The sequence below is a fragment of the Ptiloglossa arizonensis genome, chromosome 2 (genome assembly GCF_051014685.1).
Source record: "Ptiloglossa arizonensis isolate GNS036 chromosome 2, iyPtiAriz1_principal, whole genome shotgun sequence".
Taxonomy (NCBI): Eukaryota; Metazoa; Arthropoda; class Insecta; order Hymenoptera; family Colletidae; genus Ptiloglossa; species Ptiloglossa arizonensis.
Window position 1 is genome coordinate 33,724,829 of NC_135049.1, and position 20,474 is coordinate 33,745,302.

Sequence of the window (20,474 nt, forward strand, 5' to 3'; positions counted from 1 at the left end):
AACGCGGCAGCCGAGTATACGAAATTAATGCCGGACACGAGATAAAATTAATTTAACGGCGGGTTACGCCTGCGAGCCGCCCGGAGGCTGTGTGCCGAAGTCCGGATCACAATGGCGAAATGGCCGGGCTGGTGGGCACTGCAAATTTCAACTACCACCACTATCGTCAACGCCACACCATCGTCGACGGGACCACCATGCTCGAACCAAAACATAATTAGTCTGCATTGTTAATGCATCAATATTTGCACGCTGTCCTGCCTTCCCGCCGCTACGGCACGCGCTCTGCGTTTTCCAATAAGCTTCGTACTTTGTTGCGCCGATATTACGCGAATATCGCTGTTGATTCCCTCTATTGCTTCCTCCCTCTTTCGCTCGAACGCCGCGGAATATTTCCCGTTTCCGTTCGCGTCGAGCATTTCGACGCTCTCCCGACGAACCCCGACTTGTTGTTCGGTTTCGCGATGTAAACTCGATGCACAAACCTTCCTAAATTAATCCCGGTTCGCCGTTCGACGAACGACGTGCGCCGGAACGTTTAATTTGCCAATGAATTTTTACCACCTCGGCCTCTGTTTGTCGGTAACAATGCTCGCCCGTGGCGATAATTGTGTTACTTTTTCGCAGAATTATACATTTTACCTCGGTAAATTCGTCGAAAATCGATATATAACCGTGTAATGGAAAATTGAAAACCGGTTGATCGGCAAAGGGAGAGAGGAGTGGATACGAGGAAAAGGGGCGACGGAGCAACGGGGCGTCGGGGTGACGGGGAAACGGGGAGACGGCCCGATCGGCCGAAGGGGAGAAAGGGTGAAGGGGAGAAGGGGTGGGCTCGACGTATCGATAGTCGACGAAAAAAGAATTTTCGATGGTCGTTCGGCTCGCTCGGCGAAAAGCTAGTCGCGAGAAAACAAACGCGTTCCTCGCTGCTCGAAAAGACGCCGGCGAGGGTAGGTATTCCCCGCGTTCGTGTCCGCGCCCGCGCCCGCGCCCGCCGGAAGCCCCGATCCACCTACTTATACCAGATTTTCCCTACTTCGGCCAGTTCCGGTCGATCGCGTGCCGCGATTCTATCGTCCTCGTCTGGATCTTCTGCCGCGTTTCGTCGATCTTGACCCCGTAACCCCGATCCCAGTGCCTTCGTGCGCGACCGTAAAGCGAAATAATCCAGGAAACCTCGCAACGATTACGTAGTTCCGTACGCCTTCGACCGAAATGCTCGAAACGTCCGTAGACCGGGAAGTCGCTCCGATTCGACGTTCGCGTTTAAAGATCGTTAAGTCGAAAGTAATATCTCCACGGGGGGAAGGGAGATCGGGGATCGAGGACAAGCTGCAAAGATTCGTCAAATAGGAGGGCGTCGAGTCGAGCCGCCTCGCCTCGCCTCGCCTCGCCTCGCCTCGCCTCGCCTCGCCTCGCCTCGCCTTGCCTCGTTTCGCGTCGCGTCGCCTCGCGTCGACAGGAGGAGCCCAAAGGTAGAGGGTCTTCCGTTAGTTCATCGTCTTCCGGTGACTTCCGGTGGCCTCTAACGAGGGACAATGCTTCTGGTACACGGTGTGCACGCGGCGCACAACAATCGCGTCTCAAGTTCCTCGAGGCAGGAGGGCGGTGCTCCTGTGCTTCATAGAGAGGTAGTACGCACTCTCCTTTCCTCTCCTCTCGTTTCTTTCTTCTGCTCGACTACTTACGCCACATCAACGTGGCTCTCAATGGCACATTAGAGGGCAGCGCTTCGAAAGGCAGCCAAGGCGTGTGCGTACACAACGCGGAGAACCAACTCGACTCGAACACAAATTATAGACTCCCGGGACGACCGTTGAGGCGACTTCAGCCGACGTGGATTCACCGATCGCTATTTCGGGCACTCACGGACATACGTGCTCGTTCCCGAGTGTACGCAACGCCATTCACGGACACGCACGTCTCTCGATCCTTTTCACTTGGCGTATCGCGTTCGAATGATTATTTCCCTCCCTCCCCCGGTCCCTCCCTCCCTCCATCCCTCCTTCCCTCCTTCCCTCCTTCCCTCCCTCCCTCCCTCCCTCCCTCCCTCCCTCCCTCCCTCCCTCCGTCCGTCCGTCCGTCCTTCTCTCCGGCTTTCTTTCGCTCGCGTCTTTGTCGAGAGACGCGCAAATCGCTTTGGGGTAGATCAAGAAGTCGACTAACACGGTCTCTTGGAAGACCACTCGAGCAGCAGCCGATTGTTCGATCGCATCGAGTGCCGACTTTCTTTCTTATTTCATCCTCGACGAGTTATTCTCAGCGTTAGCTACTTCTTTCCGTTTCTCCGACCGTTAACGGTCGACGAATTTCACTACGGAGAGGAGTCTTCGTTTCTCCTTGGACGCGGCTCGTCTCGAGAGTCTCTCGATTTTTACCCGTCCGATCTACCTACGGATAACGAGTCGACGAGATTCGAATTCTTTTTTCTACGTACTCGTTACGTCCCTACGTCGACCGATGGAATTTTCATCCTCGAAGTGGGAGGGGGAGAAAGAGAGAGAACGGAGCTTGCCCAAGAAATTTCGTAATTTATCGGTAATCGTGCGCGATCGCGGGAAAACAATAGCCAGACCGAGACTTCCCCGCGTATCTTGTCGTTGCCGTTTGACAAGCGACAGGCGGTGACACGCCCGTAAAATTGCTTCTCCGATACAGCGAAAGTTGCCGGGCGCACAGGAGACAATTTTCGGGGGTGTGAAAAATATTAATAACTCCGCTGTTGCAGTAAGGGACGAAGGGCTTTCGAGTAAGGGATGGCATAGAGTCGGAGGTCGGGGAGGAGGCTAGAGGCTAGAGGGTGGAGGTGGAGTTGGAGTTGGAGTTGGAGTTGGAGTTGGAGTTGGAGTTGGAGGTGGAGGTGGAGGTGGAGGCGGAGGCGGAGGTGGCGGTGGCGGTGGCGGTGGAGGTGAAGGTGGAGGTGGAGGTGGAGGTGGAGGTGGAGGTGGAGGTGGAGGTGGAGGTGGAGGTGGAGGTGGAGGTGGAGGTGGAGGTGGAGGTGGAGGTGGAGGTAGCGGCAGTGGTGGTAGTGGTGGCGGTGGTGGTGGTGGTGGTGGCGGTGACGGCGGCGGCGGCGGCGGCGGCGGCGGCGATGGTGGTGGTGGTAGTGGCGGTGGCTGGGTCAGAGGTGGGGGTGGCAAGTGTTTCTGTCAGTTTAATAGCTTCGCGCCTCCTCCCCTCCTTTTGCCATCACCGACTCACCCCACATGCGCACACTTTGCCACCGACATTACGGCATCGTCACTCTACGTGTCAGAAGTTGCGCTAGACCTAGGAACCTCTGCTTAGATCTGATAACCCTTTGATACTCCCGTTATTTATTACCCCTCCGCCATCGCCATCATCGACGACGTCGACGTCGTACGTCCCACGTTCCCGAATCGATCAAGCCCGTACTCGGTCGGAGGGCTCGCGGCCGGGAATAAACCCCGTACGCAACTATCGAGGTACCGTATTATCGGTCGTGGCCGAAACGGCCGATCGCGCGGATCTTCCATCCTCGAGGACGATTAATATCGGAGACGCAAATTCCCCGGTGTATCGCGTCTGCGCGCGGAACGTCGATTACGAGTCGAACGAAAGTAGAATTTCCGAGGTTTCGAACGCGGATGCGAAAGCCAGGGCACGATCGAGGAGAACCGAATGAAAAAATATGCGAAAAGTATGGAATAAAACTTTTTTACGCGAGCCTTTGTTTTCTAGAAAGTCGGTTTTAAAACTGGACGGTGTACTCGCGTCTCCGATTACGACGCGACTCGATGGATCTCGTTACGGGCGATGATCGAGTTTGTCCATAACGCGCGGGAGCAACGAGGAGAAAGAAAGGAGAGTTACCTTTTCTTCGAGCGTATCGATCTCCGATTCGATACACTCGGCGCGTAAAAATGACGCACGATTTCCTCCGATGATGTTTTATTCGGTATTTTTCGATCATTATTTTCGAAAAAGCTCGTCACCTTTTTCTCGCTCGTATCGTTTGTCACGGGCCACCTTGTATAAGGTGCACGCGATTTCACGAGCACGGACCGAAGGTTTGCGAAGAAGGTGATATCTACATTCGGGGAAGGGTGAAAGGGGGAAGAGATTTTTATGCCGGTGTAAATCAAGCTGCCTCCCCCTCCCCTTTGTCGTCCAAATATTGCGCGAACGACGTTCGCGTTGAACGAACGAAGGGTACCGGTGTTGCCAGCCATAAAGAATGATATAACTGCACGCGACACGTGTCTTTCTGCCTCCGGAACGCTCTCGTATCGCCTCCGCGGGTTTCTCGTTCGCACATTTTTGCGGCAGACCGAAAATGAAGATTTGTTTCGATGGCTTTTGTTCGGTACCGTTTTCGCGGTCGTTTCTCCGGGTCTCCGGTCGGCGATAACCGAGTCTGCGCGACGGATTTACGCGATCGCGCTCCCGTCTTCGAAGAAATTTGAACGCTGCCCGATCGAGCCCCACCAACGAACAACGGACACTGGACTTTTCATATTCTCGTGGAACCGAGATCCGCGAGACGAACCAACGGAACGTTCACGAGGCGGACCGAAAATGCGGGAAAGGAAGTTGCAACGACCTCGCTGCAGTTTCGGTTACGCGTTGTCGTTTAACGGAACGTTGCACGAAAGAGCGAATAAAAAAATTTCGTATCGGAGCACGAAGTTTCCGAAATTCTACTCCTCCGAATCGCTCCAAAGTCGATCGACCGAGCAGACCGCGATCAATTGTGAAAAGTGGTTCTAAAAGAAAAAAAAAAAAAAAAAAAAAAAAATTCCGACAAGCCAGCGACAGCTACTTTTCGAAGAAAAAGGTGACCGAGCCTGTCCAATAAAGACTTCGATGGTTGTTCCACTGACCCTGACTCCGCGTGGGGTCCTCTCCGTCTTCCGTGCTCTCCGGAGTACTTTTCGATCGAGGGTTCGCGCGATGGAAAAAATTTCTTCGCACCCTGACATTTGACCTCCGGTTGCCAGCGAGTTGGATCCATTTCGCGTTCCTTTGTGAAAAGTTTCGAGCGCTCGAATTACCGGTTAAAAATATTAGATTGCGCGCGAAGGAAAATAATCGAATACCGACTTTGGATTTAAATACAGCCGGTAGAAAATGTATCGAAACGAGTCGGTAAAACCGTTTATTTTTATATACACGTGTTTATTTATTTCTAAGGGTGAGCGACTCCGGTACAAGCGGAATACAATTATAAATTTATAAAGGTGATTCTTAAACGGCAAATTAATAAATACGCGTCGCGTCGTACGGGCAACGTTGAAAGAAGATCAACGATTCTCGGATAAATCTCTGTACTCGAACTCGATGCGATAACCGTTGTTAACGTTGTCCCGTGTACGATTTCTTCGATCTCGTTACGGCAAGGATATAGACGTTAATCGACTCGAGAACGCATCGAACGCAAACAAGATCCGCGATAGTCGCGTACGATCGCAAATGTGGGAGAAATCTCTGTAGGTTTTGCGACGTTTAACGGTAGCCTGTCTTTACCGTACCAAACGGCGAATGAATCGCGTATCCCGATCAGGCAGACGGAGCTTAGGTTTCTAATCGGAGTTGTTCGATTCCAAGGGCAATCCGTTTCGATGTGTTCGGTATCGGAAGGAGAGGTTGGTCGAGTGTGTCCCGCGAGTCGGTTGGCGTCGCGTGGCGTAGCGTGGCGTAGCGTGGCGTAGCGTGGCGTAGCGCGGCGTGGCGTGGCGTCGTTTTTCGATGTTCGGGCAGCAGCGTGGCTGGTTCGTTATCAGAGTCACGTTCTCGCGGCGGAGTCACTCAGCAGCCGCAGCGGGTTCCTCCACCAGTGTAACTTGGTCTCTTCTCTCGGTCTCGTCCTCTTGCTCGCACTCTCGAGGGATGCTGTGGTGGACTGGTGGGGATCCGAATGCGATAGGGGTTGCTCCGCCCGTGGGCCAACCAGAGGTCTCGACGGAAACGGCACCGCCACACCCCGTAGATCGTCCCTGGCTTCCCTCGGGAACCCTCGTTGTGCCATCCTCTTCTCAACAGATTTTGGATCCTCTAGTCCGCCAAGAGCCAGCTGACACGGAACAGCGCTCTTCTGGTCATCCGTGTCTCATTTTCCGCGGTGTCTTCTCCGGGTTACTCGGCTCCGAATCTCGTTCTCCGCGTCGACGAGCCGTTCGGGATACCCCCCGCCGTCCACCGAGCAGTGCACCAACGATCTTTTATCCTTCGTACCAACGATCCTCCGCATCGATCGATCGATCGATCGATCGATCGATCGATCATGGACGCGATTAACTGGAATTTCGCGGCGCTCTTTCGTTCGTTGGATTGCGTCGATCTGTGAGACTTTGGTGACGGAGCATGTGCCGATAGTGATTTTACGTTCGTCCGAAGAAGAAACGAGTATGAACGGTCTCGACCTGTCGCGGCCCATGGTCGATTACAAGACGAACGGTAAGTTTCGAAAGTTCGATTTTAACTCTCATCGGATAGCGGACGAACGGAATCCGTATTCGTTGTTCGGCTACTTTCGATCGAGTCCAGTTTCGATTCGTCGATCATCGATCGCGAACGATCGTAACCCGGACACCCTGCGAAAAAGGCAATCTGGCTGGTTGGTCGGTTGGTTCGTTCGTAAACGTTTCACGGTCTATTTTATTCGAGACCAGCGAGAAAAGTCATCGTATCTCCGAGTATCGACAAAAGGAAGTGAAACCACAGCCTGTCCGGAAGTCGTAGCGTAGAGATTCGTTCTTCTGTCCAATTCGGTTCACCATTTACCGGGGATTCCGTGGCAAACCGATAGTCTTATCGTCGCCGCAGGATAGTTACCAGCCGCAGGATCGGGCCGCGGTCGTTCCTTCCAATTAACCCGGATCGTCGGTTCGATCGTCGTCGCGACCAACTTGCCGATTCTCCGGCGGAATCGTTCTCGTTGGACGATACGCGCTAATGGGCAACGCGCGGGGCACACCGTACGTTTTCCATCAGGATCTCCGTATCGCCAGGATGTCCTGTGCGGTCACGGTAACGCGGTCTACGCGCGTGTGAACACATTCTACGGTGCAATCGCTCTTCCGACACCCTGCCGTTTGCTCGCCAATTTGTTTAATTATCTTTTCCGGGATCCGTCGACGAATATCTCCGAGCGTTCTTTGCCAGTTGCGCGTTTCCGCGTCTCGATCGCGAGACGGCTACCCAACGACAACGGGCAACCTCGATACGGAACGCGTATCGTCCCGTCGTAAACCTTCCTTCCGAGTCACTTTTTCGATCTTCGTCGGGGTCGGCGATAAAGCAGCGGTGCGCAAACTTTCCAGACGAGGTTCTCTCTTCTCGAATCCTCGTTACGGTTCCATCGGAGGGATCCGTTTACCGAACGGGAGCGGAAAGGAGCCGGTTGAGGAAAAAAAAAAAATGAAAAAACGGTAGTCGCGTCGGTCTTCCCACGAACGATTTCGATTCTCGTGAGCGTAAGCAGCGGCACTTCAACTCTAATCGCGCCGTAAGCCTCTCGAGTCGCTATCATCGAGGATAATATCGCTCATGGTCCAACGAGTACTCGTAGTTTAGTCAAGGGAGAAAATAATACTCGAGCACTCGTGTCCCACAGGAGTCAAAGACCCCTAGCGTCGAGAGTCGATTCTCCAAATATTGTTGTCGCGTCGTGTATCGACCGTTTCGTCGCGCGGTTCTGCTATCCACGGATCCCTTCTTTACGATCGTCCGCGAAAGCGAGCGGTAATCCACGGGATGGTGTTTGTTTTATCGAGCCGGCCGGATTTCCGTTCATCGAATCGAAGCCGTCCACGCGCGATTATTCTCCCCCGGTTGCCAGTTTCCGCGTCGCTCGGTCGCGAAAGCGTATCTTTACGATTACTCTCGAAGGATCCAACGATTTCGAGAGACGTTGTTCCCCGTATTCCCCACGGGGCGAGGCGTGCGCCTCTCGATATCTGTATTATCGTCCGTCTTCGAGTTTCGTGTCGATTAGCCCGCTTCGCGGGATCACCGTTTCGTTTTACGAGTGGCTCGCAATAACGCGAGCCGCGCGATCCTCGATACTTGGGATACGCTCGAAATCGAAACCTCCGAGAGGATTTAAGAATATTTGGAAACTCGTCGAGAACGCCGCGAAACGTTTATTCCTCCCGGCAATTCAATAGCGAGCAATCGCGACAACTTTGAAAGCAAGACGACGCTCGAAACTGAATTCGAGCCTCGATCGTCCTTCGACACCGCGAACGAACGAACCAACGAACGAACGAACGAACGAACGAACGAACGAACGAACGAACGAACGAACGAACGAACAGCCGCCTTTGTGCCTTTCTCTCGGATACACCTGCGAGCTTGTCGGCAATTTGTACAACCTAGCGGATTCACAGAGAGCTTACGCTGTTTGCAGAGGACTGTCGATCGTCGCAGGTCTCCGTGTCACTACGTAGACGCGCGAAGAATTCGTAGTTTGTTTTTAGATAGCCGATACAACGAGCCGGGGATATCTTTCGATTCGAAGATAAGTCGGGTATTAGAAGGGCCCGTCGTATCCGGTCCGGAGTTATACAAATAAATCCAGATTCGAAGGACGGGACCGGGCCTTACGGTTTCGGAGTACCGCGGTCGGCAAGGGAATTAGAAGCTGCGAATAGAATATTGCTATTGCCCGCGAGATAAAGGGAAGATAATCACCGTTTTTGGGAGTTGGTTCGGATCGTACGCGCTTTCGGACCGGACAGCTTTTACGACGTCGGGTCGCGTTGCCGTTTCACGTTTCACGGTGCATCGATAATCGTCGGGACGGAGGGAAAGGGAGGATTCGATACTCCGGACTTATCGCGCGAAACCTCCTTTGCGACACCGTCGACCGAAAGAACGATCCTAGCGTTCCACGATCGCCGCTCGTCCTTGCGCGGCCAGGGTACGCGGTCTTCTCTCTCGTCGTTCGCGATCGAGCCTCGCCCGAAACAGAGTCGACGATCCTCGGAGTGATTTCTTTCCGATTCGAATCGGAGGATAAAGTTGCGACGCGAGGAGCGTCCAGCAGTTTCGCCGAAACGACGGGGTTGCGTTTCAAAGAGGGAATTCTTTCGACCGTATCGAGTCTCCGCTCGCGCGAATCGTCTCTCCGGGTAAATTGAATTTTCTTCGTCGACGTAATCTTCGAGTCGTTTTCCTCGGTGCGGGAATGCATCCTGTCGCGCGAACGGGGGTGGCTCGACCTTTCGACCTTTCGACCTTTCGACCTTTCGACCTTTCGAGCGACCGATCGACCGACCGACCGACGATCGGTCGAAACGTAGCGAAACGTAGCGGAACGTGGGCAGGCAATCGGTGCCGGAACCTTTAACCTCTCCCCGTGTGCCGACGTTCTTTGACCTTAGACGCGAGCCAATTTCTCGTTAAGCCAGCATCGTTTGTATCTAAGTCGCCGGCGTTGCGTTCCAGGAAGCAGCGACGAAGGCGACTCGACGTCTGGCACGCCGGTCGGCGGTGGTCCGGGAGCCGCCGAAAACGCGGAAATGGACGATCAGCAGAGACCGCCGTCGTCCAGGGAGGAGGACAAGTCCCCGTGGGATTACAGGACCGAGGCGTACCGTGAGTGGCGGAATTGGATTATTCCTTTTTACAGAAAATTACACCTCGACACAGTGTTCGCGAGCCGCGAGCCGCGAAAGCTAATTGCGTAAATTAGAATACTGGGTCGACCGCGCGCCGCTTAATGTTACGAATTACGGTGTAAATTATCGCGAGACGTGGCGCTTAATTGTCCGGATTAGAATAGTAGGTTATCGCGGTGGTTCGCCACGAGCGGTTATCGAGAGGATTTAATTTTCTAAATTGCAATATAATCGCCGCGAACCTTGCGGCGTTTAATCGTCCTCCCCGAATCGTGTCTGGTCGTTTGCTCGATTTTGCAAGAGCGAAACTTCTGTACCGGTAGCGGCCGATTAAGTCGATAATCTTGTTTGATTCGCAGAGGACGCGTTGAAGCAAAAGGAGCAATCGAACCGCGAATGGGTGTCACCCGTGCCGGAAGTCGAGGTGGGAGGTTCGGCGGCCGGCGGTCCTCAAGTTCGTGCGCGGAAGGACATTCCACGGGGTGCGAGATTCGGGCCTTTCCTCGCAAAATGGGCGAGCGAGCCTTACAACCCCCGCTACGCGTGGGAGGTGAGTTGTATATTTCTTGTACGGTGGGCGCACGAGCTTATCGTTTCCATCGTCGTCCTCGTCGTTCCCGTCAACGAACAGACCGTACGCGCATTCGTATCGTTTTCGCTCCGTTTCGGAAACGAATCGTATCCGAGACACACCGCGAAACCGAAGCCTCGATACCACGCGATACGATCTCGTGAAACCGTTCGAAAGATGATCGATCTGTTTACGGTTCGAGATTCACCGAAGGAATACTTTGCTCCGAACCAGTGTCGGTGGGCTCGCTATCCTCCTGCTATAATCCCCGGTATTATCCGGCAGATGCCGAAGATGCGAAACCGGTGCGAGAGAGATACGAGAAAGAAACGAGAGAAAGGGAATCGAACGGACAGAGTCGTTTTCTCGGTTCGACGGTAGACAGCTGGTCGAAGCTCGGTCGGCTCGGTCGGCTCGGTCGGCTCGGTCGGCTCGGTCGTCGAAGGTGTCATCCGTGTTGACGGATACGTCAATTGGCTTACCTCGGACAGTTCTATTTTCCCCGTTCCGATTCCGGAGAAATTCTATCGGGGCTCGCTCGAAGAGAACGTCTCCGTTGCCGCGCATGTTCTCAATTCGAGCGTAAAATCGACGCGCACAAGTCAAAATCGAAGAAACGGTTCGTAAAATCCACGGTGAAACACGCGCCCGCCTTTCTTCGTATTTTACATCGGTGGTTCGATAAACGGTTCGGAATCGTAGCCGGGATAAAACGATTCCGGGCCTGTTCGTGGACGAAAAACACGGCCTATTACGAAGCGAGATTACCGCTCGGAGAGAGTCGGTAGGTAACTAGCCGCGTACCGATCCAGAGGGTGTGATAGATATGATAGCGGCAGCGTTACGTTACGTTAGCGCATGTCGCACTGACAAAATGTAAATGGCACCATCCATCTAACTGCCGACAAAAAGGCAGCCGGGGCCAACTGTCGGACCGGCGATTACAGGATCGATTAAAGCCAAACTACCCCTTCGTTTCGTCGGGCCGATCTATCAACCCCACGCGCGTAAACCGTGCGAGCACGGGAACGGAGAAAACATCGCGACGGAGAAATCTAGTCGCGAGTTCTCAACGTATTTCGAGCGTTCTTTGAATCGAGCACGAAATATAATCGAGCGAGTAGACGGTCGCGATCGGGAAACGGGAAACGTCCCGTTTTCTTCCATCTACGAAAGACCAACGTATTTTCACCGCTCTCCGGTAAATACGAGTACGAGAAACGGCGTTGCTGTAAACGCGAATCGCGTCTCGGTGGCGTTGCAACGAAACGAACGGTTAACGGGAAGCGCGATCCTTTTCTGAAATCGGAGAAATTTCGAAGGGATCCCTTTCGATCGATTCGCACGTTATCCCCTAATCCTAATCCTTTTCTCACATTCTCGGGGAAAGAGAGGACGAGGTTCTCGTCCGACCGACCGAAGGGAGAGATCGCAACGCTCGCGAGGAATCGATCGATAAACCGCATCGACGGAATCGGAGCGGAGTCTTTTCGTGCACGATTCGCGGAAGAGGAAGAGGTTTCGAACGAGGTTCGAACGAGATCCGATCGAGAAGGGGAAGGGAAGAAAACGAGCCCAAAACCGAGCTTTTTCACGGTATTTCGTGCCGGGACAGTTGTTATTCGTCGTGTACACACCTGAACCGGAGCGAAGGGAATCGAAGGGAGCCCTCGCTATCCGAGGGTAGCGGGATTCGAGGTATCGGTGGTACCCTACCTGCCGCGCTGCCCGGGCCTCGTTTTTCGTATCCTCGCGGCGTACGGCTGGGAAGTGGAAAACGGGGGATCCTCCGTTCCGGGTGCGTTTTGCTCGTTGACGCGTGTTCCGGCGAAACGAGGACTCGCGGCGTGCCTTCGTGGCGACTAAACCAATCCGAGGCTTAGCTCGCTCGTCCGTAAGACCCTCGCGTCGGGATACGGCTCCAATTTACCGAACGATCTCGAGAACCCGGCTCAAATGATCAATCTCCTCGCGTTTATCGCGTCCGTTTCGTCGCCGTTCGAGACCACCGCGTCTCCAACACCGAGCGATCCGATTCGAATTCGAAACGAAACGAGCACGGAGCAAAACGTAACACCAATTTCGCGTTTCCTCCGTTCTCGAGATTCCTCCGCTCGATAGGTTTATTTCCATATGGGAGACGAGGGGGTCTTTCGGTTACAATCCACCCCGTCCGCGTCCCTACGTGCCGTTCTCTCTCGTCGCGTCGCGTCGCGTCGCGTCGCGTCGCGTCGCGTCGCGTCGCGTCGCTCGCTCGTCGGCATATTGGAAGCATCGTCAATTTTTCCACGCGATCGGTGACGGCCCCTCTCTCGAAGTCTCTCCGCGCGAACACGAGTCACCGGCTGCTGGCTCTTTGAGCGGCCACGAGGGAGAGAAAGATAAAAGAGCGGAAGATCGCTTGTTTTTCATATCGAAGCGGGCACACGCGCCGCGCTGATCGCGCGGACCACTATTTCGACAAATCGGCTGGAAGGCTGCGCCATTAGCGGCGTATGTTGCCGACAAATCGTACAAACGGCGACGCTCGACGAAGCGTGTCCTCGCGCGAACCGCACGAGCCACCCCGGTGTCCGTAACCGGACGAATCGAAGCCGCAAAAAGCACGACCGTGTTGCCGCCCGGCTGTACCATTCCCCGCAAACGCGTCCAGTCGATCGCTCGTCCACCGGACCGCCTCGATCCTACCCTTCTCGAATTCGATCGCGGACGATCTTCCTCACCGACAACAATGTCCTCGCAACGAGCTACTTTTCCTACCGCGACGGCACACCTAAATCCGACCGACTCGGGCGTAGGTGGTACGCCAAGGGTAGTACGCATTGTAGATATTATTAAATTCTTGCTCGGCCTGGAAACACGTATCCTAGACAATCGGTGCGTTCGTCGTTCCGGGCCTTACAACGCGGAACACCGGTATTCATTGTTCGTGGACATTGTCCAGGTGAACTGGTCTTTAGGGCGTTGCTGGAGGTCAAGCCCCGGAAGCGATTCGACAATGAGCCACATTATGCCGAGGACTCGGAAGGAGGCTTTCCCCTCTTCCTCCTCCGTCCACCGTCCACCGTCCACCCTTCTCCCTCTCCGTTCTCCGTTCTCCGTTCTCCGTTTCCCCTTTCCCTTAACCCCTCGATTCAACCGCGTTCGTATTAACTCGGTCGGCGTACGACAGTCGCGACGACGCGCACTTCCATCGGTAGAGGTCTGCGCACGTTCTTCGCGTTGCTCGCGGGACGAGGAATCCAAGGCGGCGCGGTGACCTTTGCTTTCTCAAGGCGTAGGGTTACGACGGCCGGTAATTTTCACCGTTTGAATTCGAAATCGGAGGGAAAGAGCGTTCCGCGTTCGAAACCAGCAGAGGAGAATCGGCAGGAAACAAGTGACAATCAGCGACGCCGGGAACGTCCGGCATTGTAATGCCCGTCGTACGGTCGGACGCGCCAAGACGTGAAAGAATACCCCGGTCGCCTGTGCGAATCCATCGACGAAGGGGATGCATTCCGCACCCCTTGCGGGCTACGATAAATCGCGTACCTACCTAGGCAAATATTCGTCTATCGGGGTTGCGTCTTTCCTCGCGAAGGACGCGGACCGTCTCGGTTCTCGGTATCGCGATGGAACTCGCGAAACGCTAAACGCGAACCGAACATCGCGAACAATTTACGCGAGAACGCGAAAACGAGACACGCGTACCTGCGCGGGCACCTTGTCCCTCGTAAGGACGAGAACTCGAGGGTCACCGACTAACTAGCCCTTTTCTCGAGGATCGGGTTTTCGATCGACGGGTTCTGGCCAGGTTCGTTCGTTGCCGCGCCTTCTCCTATTATGCTAATAAACCTCACGATACAGCTTTGTGCGCTCGGAATCGTTAACGCGAATATTTTGACATTTAAATTTACCGTCGAGTTACGCGTTCAGCCCTCCGCGGCGACTTTCGCGAGCCATCGTCGCAACTCCGCGTAGAATCGTAGCAACCGCGAGTTTCGCCCTCGCGAGGATAACTCGGTCCATCTCGGCCGAGGTTCGACCGCGTACGAGCTTTCAACCGGGCTTTCTTTCCGGCAAACCAGCTGTAAACCCGGCTCTTCTCGCTTCGCCACCCCATCGTACCCTCGGCTTCTCGTTTCTCTAGGGTGGCAACGGAGGGTGATAAATCTCGTCCGCTCGTTACCCCGCTATCTGTCGATAATAGACATAACAGACACGTGTTGCCCGGTCGTCGGGCCGACCCGGCTGTCCCGTACAATGGAGACGCGTCGTCGGCATCATCGTCTTCCAAAGACATTGCTCCTCGCGCCGCTGGTCCTTTCGTCCCTCGACGCACCGACCTTCGACCCGCTACAATTTACTACCCTCGCGGAGCAAACAACTCGAACCACTGCCGAAAACACTCGGATCTCGCGCGGTCCGCGTTTATTGAATTTCTTTCGAGCTAACCTCGTTCCGCGAGATGAAAAAGAAACGAAAAATACGAGCGATCGCGATCGGCTCGACTCGACTCGACTCGACTCGACTCGACTCGACTCGACTCGACTCGACTCGACTCGACTCGACGGCCTCCTTCCCACCATTCCTATCCGAATCTATCGCTACGGATCGAACATAATTCGCGAACGGTGTCTCGGGCAGCCGATCGGTGCCGTTGAAACTTCGCGAGTCGAGGCCGAACGAACGCGTTGCCTCCCTGGTTCGTCATTGTCGTTCCGTTCTTCTCCACCCTTCTACGTTCGGCTCTCTTCCTCTCTGTCCCTGGTTCTGCCGTTTGGGTGGTTCCACGGGGTTAGGTCGATGGCGCTACAGACGCCGGGTAGGGCCTCCGCGTGTGTAGGAAGCCGTTCCTCGTCCTCGCCGGCGCGAACTTAATTGAACTTGTTCGCCAACTCGTAACGAGAAGTCGAGCAAGTGCTCTCCCGGTTATAATTTACGGGAAACAATCGGCGCCTTTGATGTGCCGCCAATTGTCTCGGATCTGCGGAACTGTTACTCCTCGGGGGAATGGGAGACTCCGAGAGAGAAAAAGAGAGAGAGAGAGAGAGAGAGAGAGAGAGAGAGAGAGAGAGAGAGAGAGAAGAGAGAGAGAGAGAACGAGAAGGGGAGACCTTGGCGCGATTATGGCTGCCGGAAGAGACTTTCGAATCTTTTTGCGAAACTGTATCTCGAGGGTAGAGAATCGCGTCTTTAATGGGAACAGAGCGGAGAGTTCGCGGCGGTAAGAAGGTAGTCGTTGTTTTCGAAAAGCTCCATTAAGAGCGAACCCTCCTGGCAACGACGAGACGAACGAAACGACGATCGAGCCCGACGCAACGCAACCGCCGGATTTACTTTCGATCGACTTTGCGTTGAATGGGTGGCTCGCTGACCGTTGCCCGTTAAGCGCAAGCGATATTCACCGACCGATTACCGTTCGCCGTGTCGCTGGAATCGCAACGCGACGACCGGTTGCCCGGGTCCTCGATCGGACATTTACACGTACTCGTCGAATTACGAAACTTCCTTCGAACGGAACGTCACCTGTGACCGCCGGTTGGCTCGATTCTCTGGATTAACGGGAACCGCTGGCGAATTCAGCCGCGGATCTGGATTCTCGCTCACCTCCTTGGACCGACATTGGCAGAATTTGGTGCGCGCACGGTTGACAGATTGTGTGCATACAAGCGCACGGACCCTGCCACAATGACCGAACTAATCTGGTCCGGTTCAGGGAGGTAGCCCAAGTTCAATATACACAGGAATACACTGTGCCCTGGAGGCGTTCCATGTGTGCCCTCCACTATTGGCTTGCATTAATCACGACGTCGCTGGCAGCCTCGAGCTACGCGGAGTTCCGGCCTCGACTTAATTGTCACGCACGATTCGCCGAGGGATTCGCGATACGCGATACGCGATTCGCGATTCGCGATCGACCGGTGATGCTCGTTCCTAATCAGTTTTAAGACTCGAACGGAGATGCAAGTTTCCACGCGATGCTCGAACCTTTCGAAGGAAAACCGAGCTGCCGGGAAACGAACGAACCGCGGCGTTAATTTTTCGATGCCGGGGGATCGTTCGTCGAACGAGGAAAGAGCGGAGAGCCGATGAGCACCTCCGGTCTCGAGGAGAAACGAATCGAGCGATTTTGGCAAATTTTCTGGCAGCCCGGCCTGTCTAATGATCGATCGTACAAGGGGCTGGCAGTGACGCGACTCGGATATAATTTATACCGCTAGACACGGGCCGGGGTAGCTTCCCTTAGAAACGCTGGAAGGGGGAGAAAGAGGTTCGAGGTGGGTCCACGAGCACACGTCGGGGGTGGCATCTGTTTCGCGTTAGACACGGGTCGAAGGGCACCGTTTGCTTCGTCATTACTTGCATTACTTTTCTGGCGCGAGTCAAGTGGGTCAAGTACGGGGAAGTATGTATCCAATCGGGGAGAAGTACGAATCGAGGAAACGCGAACTCGCGACGCGCGTTTTTCTTCCTTTGAAAATCCGGTGGGTAGCGATCCGCTGGATCGCGTTCGTTAGCTGGCGCGGCGATCGACGAACGTCGCCTCGTCTCGTCTTCGGAATTAATTAAGGACCGACCGAGGTGCTCGTCGGGAAGCCTCGGCGCTCCCGGCGCTCCCGGCGCTCCCGGCTCGTGCTTTAAACTAAGAGGAAATTAAGCAAAGATGTCGCCACGGCTAATGCCGCTTTCGACCGGGGGATTACGCCGGAGCTCTACGACGCCCGGAATCGTAAACAGCCCTGTTATTTAGGGGATGATAATTGACCGTTTCGTTCCCTCCCCGTGCACCACCCCTTCTTTCGCCGACACTCCGTGCCCGGCGAATTTCTCGAAACTCTGGGAAATTCGCCGGGGCGCGCGATGTGTTTACGAGCGGCCTCCTCTTTCTCCAGCGTGAACGAGCAGGGGGGCGAAAATCGAATTCGATACGTTATTGTCGCTAGTGTCGTTCGCGATAACGATGCTTTTATCGTCGCGGCTGCCCGTGATCCACGCGTTCATCGCAAACTCGAACGATGAGGAAGATTCTCGACCTCCGATCGATCTTATCGATCGGCCGAGACATTCGAATTCTCAATATTTTAATCGCCTCGAGATTTTACAGAGGCCGCTCGGAGACGTTATCGCAGAGTACTCGCTCGAAACGTTGCGACGCTTCGAACTCGACGAGTCGGGAAAATCGCGCGGTGGGTTTTTCCAGCCAGGGGAGGACACGCTGTGTCGGCTAAAAGCATTTTTGCGTCGGCCATCGCGAGGCTATCATACGCTATCGATCCATTTTATTCGTAACTTTTGTCCCGCGCGCGTACAAGTCACTCTCTCTCTCTCTCTCTCTCTCTCTCTCTCTCGACCCCCCCCTCCCTCTCTCTCTCTCTCTTTCTCTTTCTTCCTTTCTCGCTCACCGTTTCTCCTTCGCTCGGCCTCGAGTTACGTAGCAACGACGAACGACGCAAGACGGCCGCGTATTTATTCTCGCGCGCGGATTCGCTCGACTCTTTTCCATTTTCGATACGCGCGAAATAGGTACCGATCCTCGTTTACTCGTTCCGGTCCGTGCATTCATTTACGCACCTGGCTACGAAATGGAGGACGTCTCGGAGGAGATCGTAAAAAGGTAGATCCAGGTAGCCCCGAACCGCGATGTCTCAATTTCCGGAGACGTTCCGGCCGATGGTCCGTTATCGTCGCGATCGGCCGTTTTTCTCGAGATCGATCCCTCCTTGCGCGAGAAGGACCCGCGAAGATCCGGCGCGTTGTCCGACAGCTTTCTTTCTCGTGGGCTATTTCTGGTAAAACCCGACCAGCCGACGTAGCGGGATCTTTCGTCGGCTCGTTTTTGTCGGAGGTGCGAGGTTACAAAGGAAAAAGAGGAGATCGCGTGTTTTGTAGGACACGGTTGTCCCGTAGGCCCCATGCCGGGCGAACCAAGAGGATTCCTCCCGACCGCGTAGTCGGCTGCTCGCTCGTTCGATCCTTCTATCCCTCGTCCCTTTTCGGACTCGAAACCGTCCTCCTCGCACGGACGGACAAATTGGGATGTCCCGGTTTCGCAGGATCCTCCTCTTCGAAAGCTCGAGTTAAATCGACCGATTTCGGCGTCGCTCGACGAATCGTTACCGTCCGAGTCGCCCCGACCGGTCCCTGTTATCGAAAAGAATGGAACAACTCGTCAACAGGAACGATCCGAGATAGGCTCGAAACGACGTTCAATTAAATTTAATTCCCGTTCGGGTCGTCGAACGTTTTTACGCCGAACAACGAACCTTGCGCGCGAGCAAAGACTCGGCTGGCAACGGAAACTATACGATGGAAAATTTCTCGCAGTTTCCCTCTTCCCTCTGTCTTCTCCATTTTCTCGTCCGTCGTTAAAACCAGCGACGCGTCCTTCAATTACCATCGTCGACTTTTACCCGCGAACCGAGCGTCGGCCGATTTTCCGAAACGCACGAAGATGGATGAAAGTTCGTAGAGAAAAGTCAGTGTGTAAACTGCGGATGTAATTAAAATGGTCGCGCAATTTCTGCCAATTTTAGCAATTTCGCTGCGCCGCGACGCTAAAGAGGCTCAAGGAATCATGCAATTATAATTTATTCGCGTGTCGCCCGTCGACACCGACGCTCTCGCGCTCTCGCGTTCTTTCCTTTCCTGTTTCTCCCTCCCTCCCTCCCTCCCACCCTCCTTGTCTGCCTTCCGCTTGGCTCGCGTTTGTTCCCATTCTCTGCTCCCTTTGAACCATTTTTCCGTCCGAGTGTCCGTCGTTATTGTGCCGAGATAATGCGCGTCTCGTAATTAATTCTCTCCCGTTCGATGGGAACCGACGAGGGAATAAAAATCTTACGCGGAGCGAAACGCCGAGCACTTTTGCCCAATCTTTCGAAGAATACCGAAACTTAACGCGCGTCTCGCTCGCATCGGGAGAAACTTTGGGAACGCGCCGCCCCTCGTTCGCTGCTAGACCGCTTCTCTGCCGCGATTATACGAACGAACAAGATCCACGGCTGGACAAATCTGTCCTACGAATTGTTGCCACATGTCCGCGCGCGAGCCGACAAAGCGGACAGAAGTTCCCGCTGAGAGGTTTCACGGCCAACGAAACGGAGAGAGAGAGAGAGAGATAGAGAGAGAGCGAAAGAGAGCGGGTCTCTTTTCGGAAAACGTCCAAGACTCGCGGGAAAGCCCGCGCGTTCGAACGTTCCGACCGATCCCCGTTCAATTGCGTTGCATCGAACGGAAACGCACGCGTCCACGGTCGAAAATGAAAGGCAATCCGAACGGGTTTCCTTCTGGTTCGACGAGAACGCCGATCGACGCATCGTCGTCGGGGCTGATCGCTCGCGCGAGATCCTAATCTGTCCGCGTTGGACCAGAAGAGAAGTCCCATTGTGCGGCTCGTTCGTGCTCGTTTTCCGGAAACGCTCCTTAGCGGGAGTCCCGTCGACCGAACTGGCCATTACCGCGAGCGCGTCCTACGATTTCGATTCTCTTTCTTCGTCCACCTTTTCGTCCAACTGTCCCGTTCCTCGGTCCGGCATTACGGGGTATTACCGGCTTTCGCGGCTACCTGAACAACGAACGCGTCGATCAACGATACTCGAAGGAACCGTCGCGCGAGAAACGAAAGTCAACGGGAATTTTTTGCTCGAAACGCGATCCTCGATCGGCCGAGCCTTGGAACAGTTTTCATCGACGTTTCTTCTTTCTTCGCGGATAATACACGGATAATACACGGATAATCAACGGACGAGCGTAGGCTCTCGGTTGGAAAACAGCGTTCGATCTTCTCCGAGGCTCGGTAACCGTGATTACGGTTACCCGCAAGGTAGACGCTTATCCACCCGCGAGATTCATCGATTTTTACGTCCGCGCTTAGTTACGCTCGCTACCGGCAGGTGGTAGGGTAAAAGGTGCCCGTCGCGTCGCGTCGCTCGGAAGCGAGCGACGAAACTCTCTCTCTCGAGAGAATCGCGAGGTGCGCGTTTCGATCGTCGACGAAAGATCGAAGGAAATTCGATCGAACCGCGAGAGAATCCACGCGGATGGGAGGTAATCGCGTCGTTCGGTTCCCGCGACAACGAGGCGCCCCCCCCCCCCCCCCCGTGGAAGCGCAAAGTGTGCGCGGAGCGCGGCTCGGACGAGCCCGTCCTGGGGAAAATTAGTCGGGAGGACCGTGGAGAACCAGGCTGTCCAGGGGCGTATCGGGGTGAAACGCTTGACCGACCAAGCGTCTCGAGGCGTTGCGCGAGCTCGCGCGAGACAATTGAAAAAATCACTTGTCTCGCCCTAAAAGTAGGGAGCGCGCACCCTATTGGATGCTGGAGCAGGAAGTAACA

General features: G+C 54.6%; 1 protein-coding gene across 1 annotated transcript in view; it reads left to right on the forward strand.

The window, feature by feature from the left end:
- Positions 1 to 20,474, forward strand: part of LOC143143612 (transcription factor hamlet) — a 51,867-nt gene that overhangs the window by 21,020 nt on the left and 10,373 nt on the right. The window contains exons 2-3 of the mRNA XM_076305039.1: positions 9,415 to 9,564; positions 9,947 to 10,137. Of these exons, the coding sequence (XP_076161154.1) occupies positions 9,415 to 9,564; positions 9,947 to 10,137 (341 nt within the window). The remainder of the gene's footprint in view (positions 1 to 9,414; positions 9,565 to 9,946; positions 10,138 to 20,474) is intronic.